Source organism: Rhinolophus sinicus, linkage group LG05 (assembly GCF_036562045.2).
Source record: "Rhinolophus sinicus isolate RSC01 linkage group LG05, ASM3656204v1, whole genome shotgun sequence".
Taxonomy (NCBI): domain Eukaryota; kingdom Metazoa; phylum Chordata; class Mammalia; order Chiroptera; family Rhinolophidae; genus Rhinolophus; species Rhinolophus sinicus.
In genome coordinates, this window is record NC_133755.1 from 113,292,945 (window position 1) to 113,312,334 (window position 19,390).

The window sequence follows — 19,390 nt, forward strand, 5'->3', positions numbered from 1 at the left end:
CTTTGTTATTAGGTTTGTTGGGCAAGGTAACCATTTCTTTGTTAGTTTTTTCATCTTTACAATGCAGATAAGACATGAGCAGTGATCTTTAGACTCTTTTTTGCTGGTTACTTCCTACATATTTTTAACTATAAATTGAAAATAAAATATATTTAAGCATTCAGTTAAAAGAATTTTGAAACTTATATATACACGTTTTTTATAGCTACCACATACCCGTCCATCCCTCTTGCAGCCACTTGATGAACTTCTGTAACTTAAAAGATCTAAAAGAATTTTAAACAACCGTGTGTTCTCTTACGTATTTTTAAGTTGACTTGGAACATTTTTCATCCAAGTTTAACTGGTATCACAGGATGTGATAGTTGACACAGTGTCATGTTTTTAAATAGAAAGGTGTAATGTTTTTAAATAGAATGGTTAGATTTCTCACATATGGATCTGGTAGCATCCAAATATGATAGCACTTGACAATTACCTTCCTATTCTGTCATTTCATTGTCACAACAAATATTTATTCACTTATTTCTTATGATACAAGGCTTAAAGTATTAATTTCTTTGTTTTAGATTGAGTTATTTCAGTTACTAAAAACAAAAACAAAAACAGACTCATAGAAACAGATCAAATGGATAGTTGCCAGAGTGGAGGTGGGTGGGAAGATGGGTAAAAACGGTAAAGGGGAATATAGTCAGTAATATTGTGATATGTTTGTATAGTGACAAGATGATTACTAGAATTAGTGTGGTGATCACATTGTAAGGTATCTAAATGTCAAATTGTTGTATTGTATGTCTGAAAGTAATATAATATTGTATACCAGCTCTACTTAAATAAAAAAGAATACAGTATATAACACATTTACAAAAATAATAGATTAAAACTATATTATTACAGAGTTTAATAACTAATTATTTGGCATAAAGTAAAATTATTGGATATACATCTTTTAATGAGAGATATTGACGTTATTCCAATTCCATGAACAAGTATTTTACATACTGAGACAGGTTTCAACATCTATTCATATGTTTCCTTATAGACATAAGTGCTAAAGAACTTTGTTTACATAAATAAGTACATGAGTATGGAAAAAATTATATGACAGTAATGTTACTGAATACCTTGAACTTCTTCTAAGTTATATGCCCCAAATCACATGATAATCTGTCAGGAAACATTTTTAATTATAATCTAGATTAGGCCTTCCTTAAAATATTTTTGAAGCACTGTCTTAGAAATCAATTGTCTTGCAAAAGTTGTTGTTAATTAATACTTAGAACCAGTTCATTTTTTTTAACATTTAAAATGATCCTTTGGTTTGGTTTGGTAGTTTTTATACACCAAGGCAGCACACCATTGTAGTATTTTAAATGGAAGACAGGTTTAGCATTTTTTTTTTTAAGAAGAAGAGCACTTCTGTCAGGAGATGCCTTAACATCAGAAGCATAGTCAAATCAGCTTTTGGAAAGGTTATCTTTATAAATTGAGAATCCTGGTACTGATTCCCTTAAGATTATTTATGCTCTGTATGCCTTAGATGATCTTGATGTAGCCCTTGAGTAGTACACACAGTCCAATTTGGAGATGCCGGACTAGGCAGTCTCAAAAATTCCTTCCAGTGTTCTGATGCTAAATCTTAACTAATATGACATACTCAGGATTTTTTGGTAGCCATGGTGATGATGAGAATAGGAACTGAGAGTTAATTTTGAGATTTTTGTATTTGTTTCGTGATGTTGAAATAAGATGCTAAAGTCTTATTTTTTCAGAACTTAAATTTTCTGAACAGTTTGAATATTGTCCAAAATGTGGAAAAGACAAAATCAGACCAAATGCCAAAGTTGTGGTATTCTTTTTCCTAAGGATTTGCAAAGGAATTGCAGACAAGCTGTAACTTTGAATGAATCTACTGGACCATTATTAAGAACGTCAAATCATCAGAATTCTGGAGGACAGAAGTCACAAAACACAGCATTATCACTCAAGAAGTTTTATGGCAACAGTGTGGGAAAGGTTCCAATTGATATTATTGTGAGTTGTGATGATAATAGACAGAATTATTCACAGGCTAATGGAAAAGTCGTCTTGCCTAGGGCAAAAATAGCGAAAATCGCAAACCTGAAAGAAAGGAAAACAAGCCTGTCAGACCTAAATGATCCAAGTAAGTACTTTACTCCCTTTGGTATTGCTTATATCAGTCCAATATTTTTCATGTATATTTTTAATGTGAGTGTGAGCATATTTAAGAAGTCTAGTTTTGATAGGTATCTCGTGTCTTAATAACATTTTTTGAGGATATCATTAAAACTGTCCGTATAATTGGAAAATATGGACTCTGTTCTCGTCCCTTCATCTTAAATAGTAAAAGCACAGACTTTGGCCCCAGTATTAGGTAAAGTGCCGGTTATGCCCAGCTTTCCAACTTTGGCCTGGTTAATTTAATCTCTCTGATCTGTAAATGGATATATTTTCTGCTTGATAAGTGCTTTTAGGGAGAAAATGAAATAACATACAAAGTGCCTAGCATAGCCCAATAAAATATTTGATACATAGAAAGGACTCAATGAAAATTAGTTCCCTCACCATTTTTATTTCTTCCTTAAATCTTTTTCATATCTTTAGACATGTGTACATATGTGTGTATATGGAATGCAGTTCTTTTTATAATAGCAAAAGATGGGAAACCATCAGGAACTGGTTGAATAAATTATAGTATATGTACTTGTAAAAGGGGAGAAAAGTATCATTTTATATTGTGTAGAGTGTTTTCCAAGATCTTTTAACCAAATGAATAAAGCAACGTGAAGATAAGAGTGTATAGCATGCTACCCTTTATTTGCAAATGGTGGGAAAATGAATAAAGGATTTTTTTTTTTAGTGGAAAGATATACCGAAAACTAATTTTAAAAGTAGTGATTGGAAGGGGAGGAAACTGTAGGAATCGGGGATAAATGCTAGATTTCTTCCAGTATACTTTGTTGTATAGATGTGAATTTGGAACCACGTAAATATTTTACATGATTATAAAAGGAAATTAAATTGCAAATTTTAAAAAACAAAATAAAAACCAAAATGAAGTAAATGAACCTCACTATATATCTAGTTGATGGCTTGAACACACAGAAGAATTGTTTCAGATGAATTTAAATTAAAATAGTACTGTATTGTATATCCCTAATGTGAGATATTTTAAGGTCAAACAGAATTGCAAAGAAATCCTCAGTATATTCAGTAATATTGTCAGTAATATTATTGGTGTTGGCATTTTTAAACACACATTGATAAAACAAACAGTTATATTATTGCTCCCAGAAACCAAGATTTTCAGTGTTAAAGGAATAGCAAAGTAAAATCAAAGAAATAAATATCCTGTAACTTTATATTTGAATCGGAGATAGTATAAACTTATTATATATTTTCTCTTAAAAAGAAAATAAATATTTCCTAGGTTTACCCACAGAAAATGCCTAAAAAACAGTAACCAACCCTAGTGTAGAAATAAACAACCCTAGTTTCTGTATTTGTGTTTTTCAATATCATTTCTCACCAGAAATAACCAGAGCTCTTCAGAGAAATTGCTGGTGGCTTCAAGTGTAGAGCATGAGTGTATAAGATAAATCTAAATCATCTAGTCATTTATCAGGAGTTATGGAAGCTGTCAAAAACTACAAACATGCCAAAGGCCACAGGAGGTAAAAATGAAAGAGCTCCCACTGACCAATGATGGGAATACTTGAGTCACAAACAGAATCATAACGACTACTTTTTGAAACATGTCAAATATACTTAAATTAATCATTTCATAGTGATACCCCCCAACTTCCCCCAAAAGAATAAAGCTCTCCATTGGTTACTTTTTAAGATTGCTTAAGGTTTGTAATGATTTTTCTGAAAACTGCTAAATAAAAGGGATAAAATTAAGCTTTTTTTAACTTCAGAAATATGTCAAGTTCTATTTTGTCACCAATGTTATTTTTTTACATTATTTTGATGTCAAGTTCTATTTTAATTCAATTAAATATAATAACCATAGCCCAAACTAGCACATTAGCTTATTTCTCAGAAGAACGGTTAAAAAGGATACTGTATGATAGCTGTCCAGCCAACACATGATGATAATATTTGATGAATATTGTATGAGACATTTTAGTGTTACACCAATGCAATATTAAATATTGCTAATATCATTTGAACCTTTCCTAATGGTGAGGCTTTTACATTTTAATGGTAACATAAGAAAAGCCTCACTTATTAGGCAGTTACTGTATATATTATTACAGAGCCAAACTTTACATAGGAAACAATATTCTCAGGAGGTTTCCAAGATGAGGGGAACTGGAAATTCCTAAGTCTAAGTAAAAAAGTACAAAATAATTACCATGTCTACATCAACCATGTAGGTTGATAATATAAGGAAGTAAATTCATGTGGTTCTTAGGTGTATTAAGCAGTTTACTTCTCAGAGCTTAACGTAGGACTGAATCAACCATGCATTAAAACCATAAAAAAAATGCCACATAAATTTGTTCCCCTCTCCTGCTCAAAAAAAAAAAAAAAAAAATTAAACACTAAGTATTTGGCATTAAATTATATGGAAAAAAATGTTCTATTTTAAGAACATTTCATGTTAGTAATAAAAGGTATCATTTATTGCATGCTAATGATTCCCTGCTTTGCAATAAAAGTTTATACACTAACCCATTTAATTTAGTTTTCACAATCATATGAGGTAAGTACTAATGCATGCCATTTTATAAATGTGGTAACCTAGACTTAAGGAGATTGAGTAACTTCTCAATAATATATACATATGGAAAATTGGAGTATAGATTTTAAAAAACAGTTTTCTGCTTCCAAAGTCTGTTTTCTTTATATACTTAATGATTCTTATTTGTATTTTTATTAAAATAGTTTCTTATGAAACTTTTATTCTGTTGTAGGTAGTCAAATAATAAAATGTGCAGTGTCTCAGGCAGTGATTAATTCTATGTAGAAAAGTGAAGCAGGTCCAGGGAATAGAGATTGACAATTGTCACGTATCGGGTAGGGTGTTATTTTAGATAGGTTGTGGAATAGGCACCTTTCATAAAGTTTTGAACAGAGCCCAGAATGAAGGGCTGATAATCTACGGGAACAAGTTTGGAATATAAGTATAAAGACCCTGTATAAGTCCACTCAAGTTGCCATAATAGCATACCACAGACTGAGTGGCTCAAACAACATAAATTTATTTTGTCACAGTTCTGGAATCTGGAAGTCCAAGATCAAGGTGCCATCAGGACTCTCTTCCAGGGTTTTAGATGGTCGCCTTTTTGCTGTATCCTCTCGTGGACTTTCTTCGTGCGTGTGCGGAGAGAGATCTCTGGCATCTCCTTTTACAAAGTCACCAATTCTGTCAGATTAAGACCTCACCTTTATGACCTCATTTAACCTATATATACCTCCTACCTGCAAATATATAGTCACATTGGGGGGTTAGAGCTTCAACATAAGAATTTTGAGGGGCTACAATTCAGTCCATACCAGATCCTGATGAAAAATCTTAGACATATATTTGTATATATTCTATTTTTTATATAGAATTAAAGCAGCTATGAACAGCTTTTTAACTATGTAACATCATCTTTGCATACTTTCCATTTGCTCTGCAAATATGGTGACATTGAGCACAACCCTCATTTTAAGTTAATAAAACGAACTATGTAGTACAATTCCTATTGCAGTATTGGGGCTTTAAAATAAGTTTTTGATATAATAGATAATAGAAGTTTTAATGTCCCTTAAGCACCATAAAAATAACTGTAGATAGGACACTAGGCTTACCTTTTAATACATGTTTCTAGGTAGTTTTTCATAAACAACATAAATAGTTCACGGGCTTTTTTAAAAGCTTATACATGTCAGGCGATGTGCTAAACCTTTTAGATACGTTCTTGCGACAGTTCTTTGAAATAGGTAGCATTATGTTCCTAATTTTACAGAGACGAAAAGCTGAGGCAACTAGCTAGTAAGAGAAAATCCTAACTTTCAAATATGTGTAAATTTGGTTAGACCATCCAGTCTGGCCTGTTAGGTATTCTATCAATGAAATTCCAGTTCTGAAAAAGATCTGACTTTAGCATTTGCTCCTGAAGCTGGACAGCAAAATAAAAAAGACAAGAGGAGTGATGCTAGGGATGACACGTCTTTGGGATATGTATATTACTCAAAAATATTAACTAAGCATTTATGTGTGAGGTACTAAACAAGAAAATTGCTCCTAGAAGTTTATGTATTTTTCAGCAATGATTTTTTTTTTGAGTGCTTTTTCTATGCCAGGCACTGTTTTAGACTCTGGGAATATAGCAGTGGACAAGACAATATCCTTGCTGTCTTCCAGTTTATATGTAGTGGGAGAGAAAATGAGCAAGTGAACATGCACGACAAAAAAACAACAAAATTTACATTAGTTGTGTGAATAAGCAAGTACCCATATGCTTACTTTAGATTGGGTAGTCAAGCAGAAAGTAATATTTAAGCTAATATTTGATGATAAAAATGCAGAGTTAGGGGAATTGCAATCCAGGAAGGAACAAGCCTGTGGTATTTGAGGAACAGAATAAATGGCTAGTGTGCCTGGAGGAAAAATGGAGTAGTGTAAGGAAGTTGGAGAAGTAGGAAAGGGACAGATTATATACATTAATAACCAAAGAAAGGAGTTAGGATTTGACTCAAGTGCAGTCTGGGTGGCTCTGGTGAATATGATAAAGAGATGGGTTTGATAAGATGCAATAATGAGTGCAAGGTATAAGAGTAAATTACCTTCATAATGTCTTTTCTTGCCCACCTTCATTTACTCATCAAGATTTATTAAGCATTAGGCACTGGTCCAAGTTCTTCCAAGGACCAGTTGTGATTTTCGTGATTTCCTGTGTGAGATAAAATTGTGTGGTTACATGGAGTTAACAATTTGTATGCATATATATTATCTTCATACTTTAGCTTTTTGGAATTTTGAAATAGACCTAGTGATAAACATTTCATTTTTGCTGTAACGTGTATGTTACTTTGTGGATGATGGTAATAGGCTACAGAATCGATTTCATATTTGTAAATTGTCAAAAAAAAAAAAAAAAGCCAGTTCTTATGCTTTCTTTATTTTTAAGCGTTTTCTAAATTTTCATCAGAGTGGATAGTATCTTCATTTGTTTTTATTAATCTCAGATCTGGAGGAGATACAAAGCAAATTTGGTATATTCCTCACTTTGATAATGTATTTACATTTTTAACTACCAGAAATGAAATACATGAAGTATTTAACATTTTTTTTAATAGTCATTTTGTCCAGTGATGATGATGATGACAATGACAGGACTAACAGAAGAGAGAGCATATCTCCTCAACCTGCTGATTCAGCATGTTCTTCCCCAGCACCATCCACTGGAAAAGTAGAAGCCGCACTGAATGAAAATACCTGTAGAGCAGAGCATGACTTGAGAAGCATTCCAGCAGATTCAGAGTTAAATACAGTTCCTTTGCCAAGAAAAGCAAGAATGAAAGACCAGGTACTTTTTACATTTATTGATATTTATTCAGAACATTATGTCTCCCCTTTGGGATGTAAATATTTGTTTGGAGGGTAATTTGGCAGTGTCAGTAGGAGAAAAGGGTGAATTATTCATTAAGTGGGCTTAAAATACCACTTGGAAGATTATTTGGAAGAACATTAAAAGACATACAAAAAGAAATTTCAGTTAAATTGAAGGATTAAAGTGTAAAATATTCAGCAACAAGAAACAATATCAATCTTACAATGAAATGTAAGCATAAACAAGTATACCTGTATTTAACTATATTGTTGTTTTACTATATTATATTTTATTACATAAAAATTTCCAGTGTTCAGGTGGAAAAGATAAAAGTTACATCAATAGACAAACAGTAGATCTTGAGAGGAATATGTAATGCAGATGACATGCACTACATTAATACATGTAATAAACTAAAAGCTCTTAAAGGTTTGAGAAAAAAGAGGAATAGACAAAAAGAGAAGAAAATTCAGATAATAAACTGCCAACTGAAAAATGTAAATTAGTAAGGAAGTACAAATTAAGGAAAATGAAATAATAACCATACACTTAACAGACTTTCAAATTTAATCAAAGTCAATATATACTCTTTGCTGGCAAGAATCCGAGGGAAAGAGTACTTTTGTAATTTGCTGATGGAAAAGAAAGTTATGACCTTTTGGGAAAGTAGTATAAAAACATCTATTAAAAATTTTTAAACGTATACCAAATGACCAAATAATGTGTTCCCTAGACTCAATTTTACGGGAATCTTTCCCCCTCCAGTACATAGACTGTGTATTATAAACATGTTATTGGCAAACAAATGCAAACAAAATCATTGCCTGTTAATATGGAAATGAATAAATTATGGTATATCCACATCATGGACTGTTATGCAGCCAATAAAAATTAGAGCTATATCAATGACTTAGGATTTCTGTGTGGTACTGTTGAGTGGGAATACCAAAATGTAGAAATACGTGCATATATTTTTATTTTTATAAAAGAGCTTTTTTAGAAAATAAGAAATGAGCAAAAATTATATATGTATATACATATATGTCAGAGATTATGAGTATTGATAAAAACATGGAAACATACACTTGATTGTTAAGATGGGAACCATAAGAAATAAAAAAATAAGCAACTATAAGGATAATAGAAAAAATATGGACTAATATTTTTAATATAATCTTGAAGGATGCCTTTCCAATGAAGAGATGGATATATTTGATTAAATGAAAAGTATAGAACAGTGTACCAAAGCACCATAAACATAATTTGATAGGTAAATGCAAATAGAGAAAAAACAGTCAACTATGTGACAGAGCGTGACTTGGTCCTTTATATGTTTTTAATTTTAAAAATCAAGAAATGGAAGCACTGCATAGAAAAATGGAAATGGAGTTCAAGAAAGGTAGTGAAGTATTGAAAATGAAATTAAAACAAAATACATTTTGATAACTCATTGCTGAAAACTTTTAAAATACAGTAGTATCTCACCTTGATTAGTGTTAGGAGAAATGGAATGTTGGGCGTGTAAATTGGTAGTACAACTATGCTGGAGAGCAATTTGGCACTAAGTATATATACCAGGATTTAGCTTAAAAAATGCTTCTTGGAGAATAGTGTATCATGGGAAAACATCAGAAAGAACTCAGATGTCCAGCATAGGAGGGTTCAGTTAAATAACGGATTTCCATATGATGGAATTTGTAGTTGAGCAGTTTTCAAATGGACACACTGGCAATTAAGGTTCCTCAGAGATCTTTTAGAGGCTCCTTGGGAGGATATAGACCACCCAAGTTCTAGATTCAGTCCCTCTACTATGGATTCATCTGGAGCAGCTCTTACCGAGTTTCCCTGAAAATAACACTGGGTCTTATACTGTATTTCGCTGAAAATAAGACCAGGTCTTATATTAATTTTTGCTCCAAAAGACACACTAGGGCGTATTTCCAGAGGATCTCTTATTTTTTCATGTACAACAATCTACATTTGTTCAAATACAGTCGTGCCATCTTCTTCTGGAACATTGTCATAACGTACTAAATATGTCCGTCTGGCTGACGATCTTAACTGGGACTTATTTCGGGGTAGGTCTTATTTTCGGGGAAACTTGGTAAATTATTTTGTTGAGTTAAATAATATCTCATTTGAAGAAAGAATTATAAAGCCAAAAAAAAAAAGGTTTTAAACCTCTCTTAATAGGTTTCTATTAATAAGCAAGAAAAATAGTCATGATAAATCTGTTAATAAGCCTGAAAAAACAGTTTACAGGAATAAATGGGTATGTGTGTATGTGACATTTTGTTTTAATACATGTTTTTTTCCTATGACATAGATCACAGAAATTTCTATAGGTGTAAAGAGAATACTGCTTATCTATGCATTGGACATTTTTTCCTGTTGTTTTTTATCAAGATGTTTTATTCCTGTAATAATGATTAAGTTTTTAAAATAATAACTTTAATTTAAATTTAAATTATATGCTTATGAAATATTAGATTATGGTTAATTTGCATTTGGAAGAGACTGAGATCTTTATTTAACAAATCAAGTATTTAAAAAATTTAAATATATCAAGTATCATTTTGTAATGTAAATAATCATTCCCATAAATTACCTGTTTCCTAAAGAATTGTTGATTTAATCCAAGTACTACAACCACTACCATTATTATTAGCAACTTTTATCCAGTATTTTACTGTGCATGAAGTACTGTGCTAAGCTGCTTATATGCATTTGCTTATTTGAAAAGATACTCTGACTCTTCATATTTTACAGTTTAGGAAACAAAAACTTAAGGAGTTATTTTTACAAAATCAAATCATTAAATTGTGGTATAGTTGTGAAACAGTCTGATTCCCAGAGTACATTTCTCACTGCTGTGCTATTACTTGAATTTCAAGTAATGACTAAATTATAGCTATGTAAAGTAGAAAGGGTTTACTATTATATAATTTTAGTTCAACAGTATTCTTAGATAAAGTAAATTTTTACTTTATCTAAGAATACTGTTGAACTAAAATTAATCTTATGTTTTGATAATTACATTTCTCATATTGGGTCTTCTTTGCGTATGTGTACTTAGTTTGCCACCTTGTTTTAGTAACTTACTAAGTGAATTTTCTTTTCTTTTCCAGTTTGGTAATTCTATTATCAACACACCTCTAAAACGTCGCAAAATAATTTCTCAAGAAACTTTAGTTGATCCTGTGTCTTTAAGCTGCCAAAGTTCCTTTGACAGTATCATTTTAAACTGTCGAAGTGTACGAGTAGGAAGCCTCTGTCGGCTATTAATAGAGCCTGTAATTGTAAGTACATCCTTAAGTGCTCACTGTAATAATTATAAGATTAAAATTCTGAGGCTAAGGCTAGGCTAGTATGTAATACTTTCAAATTTGTAAGTTAACATATTTAATTTAATAGAATATTAAAATTATTTTAAGATTTTATATTGATTTAAGAGTATATAAACAATTATAGGTAGTTCTTCACCATAAAAATCAGTGGGTACAATATTTTATCATAATGTAATGTTCAAGGTAGTGACCTATTATTCTTCATAGGAAGATACTATTTTCACTGAGTTAGAAAACCCTCCAGTATGTTAACTATTTTATTCTCATGCCAGCTCAATGCATGAAAAGAGTATTTTAAAGAATAATGAGATGAAGAAGAATCCAAAAGCTTTGGAGTCTGCAGAAAAATGTCTTGAAGTACTAAGAATCCTAGAAATAGATTACTCGACTATAGTAGCCATCCAAGAGGCACTGGACTAGTTCAGTGTCCACAAAACCGAAGGCACTTCTTATAGTTCTTTTACCTTTACCTGTCTTCTTCTTATTCTGCTTTCACCATCCAATTCAAGTGTGAATTTTCTATTTGAAATTTGATGTAATCTCCTTAACTAGCCTTCTTTAGTGATCATTTTTTTTCTTTCTAATGTGTTCTGTACATTGTTGGTAGATGAATCTTCCTAAAGCACTGCACTATTTTGTAAACCTTTATAATTCTTTAACTTGGTGTCCCTGGCTATCTGTTTCCAACTATTCTTTCAAACTCTACAGTGTATCACTTCAGGAAAGTTAAAAGCTAGCTTTATTATTACTTAAATTATGGTAAATAACAGCTATTTTCTAGGATTTGTGGTTCTAGGATAATTATGGTCAAAAGGAAACACTTTATAGGCTTTATAGGAGAAAACAAGTATGTGGACCTGATTTTGTTATGAGAGCAAAGCTGTATGGGAAACCAGCATTTTTTTCTCTTTCGTCAAAAAACTCCAGCTTGTCAGATTTAAAAACTAGAAAGTCAAGTACTCCAGAGATTTAAAGCAAATTATATATAGGTAGACTATCGATTATTGCCCAATAATGGGGTAATATATACACATACCAAGGTTTGCAGGGATTTATGAAACAACTGTTTTGTTATGAGCCTTCACTGTACAGATTATCTTTTCTGGTTACTGTCAGTTAACAAAAATGTCATTCTATATCACTATACCTCAACAATTTCCAGGAGTACCCTATGGGTTTTATGGCTTTTCCCCACATTAACACCACTATTCAGAACTCGTTGGTATGATAATTAAGGCTTTGCTGATACATTAGACAAGTTGCATATTTAGTCTGGCCATCTAGCAAGAACTACATCAAAATTTGAATTTTTTTTACGTGAAAGTTATAGAGTATATATTTGATCTGGTGAAGAAAAACTGACTTTATAAATTTACTTTAAGAAATAAAAGGCATTCTGTGTAATGTAAAATGTATTGATACAGATTTTTAAAAAAAATAAAAAGGCTAAATGAAATATTTCAGCCAAAAAGTAGTTGTGCTTAAATGTGGAAGTTTGCAACCTGTGTTATTTATTTTATTTTATGTTATGTTATGGTATATTATTTTATTTTATTTTATTTGTTTCAGGTATACAAAACAATATAATAGACATTTATCATTTATATCCCTCACACAGTGATAACCCCCCTCCCCACATCTACTACCCCTCTGACATCACATAGAGCCATTACATTTCCACTGTCTATTCCTAATGCTGAACTTCACTTCTTGTAACTCTCTCTATATATACATACATATATATATGTGTGTGTGTGTATATATACATATATATACATATATATACACACACACACATATATATATAGATATATATAGATATAGATATAGATATATATAGATATATAATTGTAGTTGACATTCATTATTGTTCAGCTTCAGCTTCAGGTGTGCGGTGCGGTGATCAGGCATCTATATCATCCCTGAGGTGGTCTCCCTAATGGGACAAGTGTCAGTCGGATACCCTACAAAATCTTTACATTATTGATTACATTCCCCGAATTGACTTTCATGTCCCTGTGGCAATCTTCTTACAACCTGTGTTATTAAATATTTCTTGTACGATAGGACTTTCACAAAGAACATTCTTTGATGAAGTATAGTGGATCTGTAAATTCTTTAGTGTATTAAAAAGATGATTTGACATTTTCTTTTTGAACATAACTTTCTTATGTTTTGTAGTGAAAGGATATGTCTGCCATATCATTATTAATCTGAGAAAGAGATTTTAAATATTTTACTGTTTTAAATGTTTTATTAAATTTCAGTCATTTGTTATAGGTAATTTAATTATTTTAAATTCACTCAATGTTGGAATTGGCACCATCTAGAATTGCCAGTTTTATTTAAAAGTAAATACTTTTATTTAACAGGAAAATGACTTACATTATTAGGAATACCATATATTAATTAATATTTGTGTGTAATTTAGTTATAAATACATTTTTAAATGACACATATTTAGACATGCTTTTCTATTCCTGTATCTCATGCAACAATTTTATCCAAATGTTTCACATTAGTATTTATGTCATTCTTATTGCTACTTTTTGAATCATCTAACATACTTTTCTAAAGGATGTAACTTCAGCTTCCATGTTTATTGGAATGTTTCCCAAGCTACAAGTACCCTTTCTTGATTCTCCAATTAACATGTTAGTTTCCAGTGAAACCAATTAATGTATTATATTTAAATACAATCTTTAGAAGGTATGTTTAGTGACATTCTGACTTTGCCTTTGTTGTAATTACCCTTGCTTTTTTTACATTGTGAAAATTTTCAAACAGATTTGAAAAGAGTTTTACAGTGAACTCGCATAAAACTTCCAATTAGATTCTGTCATTTTAACAGTTAACTAAATTTGCTTCTCATATATCTATTCATCCCTGTATATATTGATCCAGCTTATTTTTAAATGCATTTTGAAGTTCTTGCCTCCTTTTTTGATTTTCTTACGCAAAAATAACTATTAATTCAGGGTGTATCAGGCTTAATATGTCTTCTCCACTTTAAAATAGTTACAAAATCACCATTTTATAACTACCAATAATAAATCGTTTAGGCAAGATCTTTAATAGATGTTAAAATTATTGGGTGAAAGGTCATTAGGGAAGAGGTTTTCACAAGCTTTCAGGTATCTCTCCACAGATCACCATTTAATTACAAAGGGAAAAATACATTTTTACAGAGGAAAGACTTGAAACACTGCCTTCACCAAGTGATTAAGCTTGTATCAATAGTGGGACAGCTTGACATCATGTGCCTTCCGATATGATTTAGTGGGAGTTATAAAACATCACCTATGTGCTGTATATGCTGGAAATGTGTGGCCTGAATTTTAAAATGAGGAAACAGAAGTCCACGATGTTGTATACTTGATAGATCCTAGCGGGTTTTCCAAAGGCCATGTCATGAAGAACAGGGAGGTTTCTGGTGTAGCTAGACAGAAGTAGACAAGAGAGACTAATGTAACCTTGACAGAATCATGGATTGGAGAAAAGTTAAGATAGCAATAAAGGACAGTTTTTAGCAGTTGTGGAAATTTGAGTAGAACTATATGTTGAATGAAGTTAATTTTGATTTTCTTGGTTGGGGTAATGATCCTCTGCCTGCTTTTTTGCTGGTTTAGCAAAAGGGAAACGACTATATACATAGAAAGAATGATGGAGTAGGTGTGGCAAGGTATTAACAGTGAGTGAACCTGGGTAAGAGTATTCAGGTGTTTATTGTAATATTCTGTCAATTTCTCTTTAAAGTTATGAGAAATAAATCACTAGTAGAAGAATGTTCTTAGTACTTGAATATAAAAGGTGAAGCCTGCCTTTCTGGGAGATAATTTGGAAGCAGGGTGGTGGTGGTGGTGGTGGTGGTGGTGGAGGTGGCGGAGGATATCTATCTCATTTTATAGTTAAGCATATGGTTCAGTTTTTCTGCCCTCTGTAGTCTTAAGTCCCCTATGTTATTAGGGTGTTTGTAGCAAAATCTTCATAGATCTAGATTTGTACTAATTTGTCTTATTTTTTAGTTTTGTTTAGATTTTATCAAGATACAACTAGAAGGTAAGCTATTATATGTCCTTTTACTCACCAAAACTGTTTACACAAAGGCACATTACAGGAATAAAAGATTAAATAATATTCATAGAATTAATTAAGATGATTCGTTATTACATGTATCTTAACAAAGGGCATACATATATCTTAATAGTGTAATTTCATTCTGTAACATCACAAAACCTATCTTTAATTTTGTAAGTATACATCATTAGAACTCCCTTTTCATTTAAAAAAAATGTAGGAACTTCTTTAAGAAGTTATATTTTTCTTCATTTCACACTAGAGTTACTATTAACAGTGCATAATAAATGTTTAACTTTAAACTTGTATTTTCTCACTATTTCCTCCACTTATGATTTTGCCCTTTTAAAGAATTGATTCCTTTTTCATTGCCATTTGTTTTCCTTCAGAACAAGAAAATGATCCTGTAGGGATTACTTTAAATACCTCTGATCTAACTAAATGTGAATGGTGTAATGTCCGAAAATTGCCAGTAGTGTTTCTTCAGACGATACCAGCAGTTTATCAAAAGCTGAGCATGCAACTGCAGATGAATATGGACGATAAAGTTCGGAATGATTGTAAAGGAATAAATAAGTTAACAAGTAAGTTATGTAGAGCAGATTATAATAATACATACAATTCATTGAATAGCAGAATGTGAGTGCACTTTGATGGATTCCTTAGATGTATATTATCTACAGTTGTTACGGGGATCTTGTAAGACAGACACTACTTCCCCCATTGTACAGATGAGTAAAAGCCCACAGAAAGTGGAAGGTCTGAAGGGAAAACCCAGGTTTACCCATTTAGAAAGTTTTAAAATGGTTAAGTTTTAAAAATGGTTAAAACTTAAGAGGTTTGCAATCTTTATTTTAATACTATTATCTGAGTAAAATGATTTTTTTTAATACGCGGATAGGTGCTAAGTGTAAATCAACCATATAAATCTGGAATCTTTGAAACTAAGCCTGAATAGGAAGTTTGCAAGTTCATAGACTATATTTTCATCTCTATAATAAACTTTTTGGTTCTCCAGTTTGTTTCTCTTCACATCTAATATTTATGGCATAGCATGACTAGTTGTAAAATAAATACTTTTCAGCAGTAATTGCTGCTTCACCTTAATTGTGAATAAATGATAGCTACTGTTAAAGCTGTAAGAGTTGGCCCATTAATGAATAGGAATTTTGCAGTTAAATTCTCTAGAGATACTACCAGTTCACTTAGCAATTTATTTGTTTGACAAAAATATTAATTGATATATATTTAAAACTGTAAATGTATTTGGATCTTATTAGATGAAGTAAATTAGTTATACCCATGAATAGATTTGTTCTTGAGCTGCTGCTAGAGTAATGTGTTCTGGTTCCTTTCGCTTAATAACTTAGGTGACTTTATCAGGTAACACTGTCACTGGTCTTTATTTCATATTTATTGTATATCCACTGTATGTCAAACATTGCTTTGAACATTGATACCAGGATTGCTGGTGATATTCTTGGAATAACTAGTTGTTGTTTTTCTAATATCTACCTATTTACTTATATTTTTTCTTTTAGATTTATAGTTATATTGATTTCTTTTCAGATTTGGAAGAACAATACATAATTTTAATTTTTCAAAATGGCCTCGATCCTCAAGCAAATATGGTATTTGAAAGTATCATTACTGACATCGGTATAAAGAATAATGTATCCAATTTTTTTGTGAAAATTCCCTTTGACGAAGCCAATAGCAGACTTATTGCCTGTACAAAAACCCATGAAGAGAGCATCAAAGGAAGTTGTGTGCAAAAAGAAAACAAAATTAAAAATGTAATTATGTTTTTAAATTTTTAAAATATAATCTTTAGTGATGTGTAGTGCTAAAGGGAAATATGTTTCATTATAATGCTCATTTCGGAGTTAGATCTTTATTGTTCCATTTCAGAATTGTTTACTTTTATCTGTGATTTGTAAACGATCTTATGTCGCAACATTAATGGTGGAGAGGTGACTTGTGGCACAAATAGTACTTGATACAGGTCTCAGAAACATTTCTAGTTCCTTTCCACACTCTATTCTTGTCTTTTCATCTTTAATTTTCCTCTCATGTTTTTTTTTTTTTTTTTTTTTTGCCCTAACTCCCACATATGTATACATACACTGCTATGTTCAAATCTATTATTACTCTGTTTCTTAAATTTATTAGTGGTTCCCAGGGATATCATTGGCTTCAATACAAATAAAGGAATCTTGGTCCCTGCACACATGGTTGAAAACTTAGGAAGTGAAAATCCTGACTCTCAACATATGTATCCAATTCTAGAATAACTAATATAGTAGGTAACTGAATCCATGTGAACCAAAGGCCATAGTACTGTTGTAACTACTAGTATGATGTTAAATGATACAAATATAACTTAAATACTCTAATTTTGTCCCCTACTGCAGCAGTTGAATTTTGCTGACTTAATTTATTGGGAACACTTAAAATTTTTCAACCTGGCTACAAACTTGGAGATAGGACTATTCTAGGCACAATCTTAGTGTAATTGGGTAAGACCTCACCAGAGAAGAGCTATTCATACCACTAGTGGGTTGAGGAAAAGAACAGAAGAAGGAAGGGGAATTGTTCCCCTTCTTTTACAGAATTGGCTACAGGAGATAATTCCAGAGGAAAAAAAGAGCAGTTATAGCCACAAGGCAGCTGCGATGGGCTCAAATTTTAATTGAAGGCTCTTCTTTTAAGGACTTCTTAACTTTGGAGGACTGAAGCTCATTGAACTGTGTTCCCTGAGCCTCTGCTTCTATATCCTACAGATTATCTAGCCACTGAATTTAGGTAGAAGGAAAAAAATACGATTTCTGTTCTTTAGATTTTACTAACAATCTAATTTGGATAGTGGAGATCTTAGAAAGACAAGATACCGGAAAACCATGTTACAAAAATTAGAAGAATATTGCTGTACTAGAAATTATAGATTAAAAAAACAAAAGTGGACCCTAGTTTTTCCTGTTTTTTTCAACTTTTAAAAATCATACATACTTTTAGATTCGTAATTTAATCCTTTTTAATTGAAAAACATTCTTGCTTTGTGCTTGCTGTTTTGATTGAAAATTTGCCCAGTTGATTTTGTGAATCGATCATTTAATTTCCTTTTCCAGGTGCCCCTTGAATCTAAAATACAACTTAAAAACAAACAAGAATACCAGTTTTTTGATGAAGATGAAGAAACTGGAGAGAGTCACACCATCTTCATGGGCCCTGTAGAAAAGTGAGAGAATTCCTTTATATTTGTAACACCCTTAAATTTCTTCTCAGTTTTATTACTTTTTAATTATATACTTACATATATATTTGATCATTTGCTTTTTAAAAAATTTTTTTTACAGACTGATAGTATATCCACCTCCTCCAGCTAAGGGAGGCATCTCCGTTACTAATGAGGACCTGCACTGTCTAAGTGAAGGAGAATTTTTAAATGATGTTATTATAGATTTTTATTTGAAGTAAGTTAATTTTCTACTAACCTTTTAGCAAATCTTTAACATTCTGTAATATATATCTTCATTTTCTAGAGTGAAAACTGTTTGGGTTTTGAATTCTGTCATTGCCACTTATTCTGTAATATTTGGAAAGTTATTCAATGTCTCTCCCTTGTTTCCTCATTTTATTTATTTATTTTTTTGGGGGGGGGCTTATTGGGGAACAGTATGTTCACCCAGGGGCCATCAGCTCCAAGTTGTCCTTCAATCTAGTTGTGGAGGGCGCAGCTCAGTTCCAAGTCCAGTCGCTGTTTTCAATCTTTAGTTGCAGGGGACGCAGCACACCATTCCATGCGGGAATTGAACCGGCAACCTTGCTGTTGAGAGCTTGCCCTCTAATCAACTGAGCCATCCGGCCGCCCTGTGTTTCCTCATTTTAAAAATGGGGAGACTAATATCAAAAAGTATTGTAAGGATTAAATAAGATAATACATGTTAAGCACTAGGAAAAATACCTGGCAAATGCAAAGGTGTTCTTAAATGATAGCTTATGTTGTTATTGTTACAGTGTTATAAGTCTTTACAAAATTGCTGCCCTATTTAGGTAATGATTTGTTGAGCAAGCACAAAAGTATAATTTTACTCATTTCCTTTAGTCAGTGTTCACCAAGTGCCAGCTATGTGCCAAGTACTGGGTTAAAAGTTTACGGTCTTGTAGGGAACACAAATAGGGGATTAAAGCAATTGACAGAAGACAGCAGAAAAAGAATGCTTCGTTCTCTTTGGGGGTTGTGAAGTATGAGGGACAAAGAAGCTTTCCAGGAAGAGCTTATTACATCATGACCCAGTATACACATACATACACATGTGTGTGTAGTGTGTTTATACATGTATAAATTTGTATGTGTTTACTGGTTTGTGATAGAAAGTGGGTGTGTATATGAAA

At 31.8% G+C, this 19,390-nt stretch overlaps 1 protein-coding gene across 6 annotated transcripts in view; it reads left to right on the plus strand.

The window, feature by feature from the left end:
• Window positions 1-19,390, plus strand: part of SENP6 (SUMO specific peptidase 6) — a 100,069-nt gene that overhangs the window by 60,665 nt on the left and 20,014 nt on the right. For 5 of the 6 annotated variants that reach the window (XM_019729596.2, XM_019729601.2, XM_019729598.2 and 2 more), the window contains 8 exons: window positions 1,867-2,164; window positions 7,318-7,547; window positions 10,700-10,870; window positions 14,944-14,977; window positions 15,385-15,579; window positions 16,565-16,791; window positions 18,124-18,233; window positions 18,352-18,468. In XM_019729596.2, the coding sequence (XP_019585155.2) occupies window positions 1,867-2,164; window positions 7,318-7,547; window positions 10,700-10,870; window positions 14,944-14,977; window positions 15,385-15,579; window positions 16,565-16,791; window positions 18,124-18,233; window positions 18,352-18,468 (1,382 nt within the window). The remainder of the gene's footprint in view (window positions 1-1,866; window positions 2,165-7,317; window positions 7,548-10,699; window positions 10,871-14,943; window positions 14,978-15,384; window positions 15,580-16,564; window positions 16,792-18,123; window positions 18,234-18,351; window positions 18,469-19,390) is intronic. The other variant, XM_019729599.2, reaches the window with a different exon arrangement.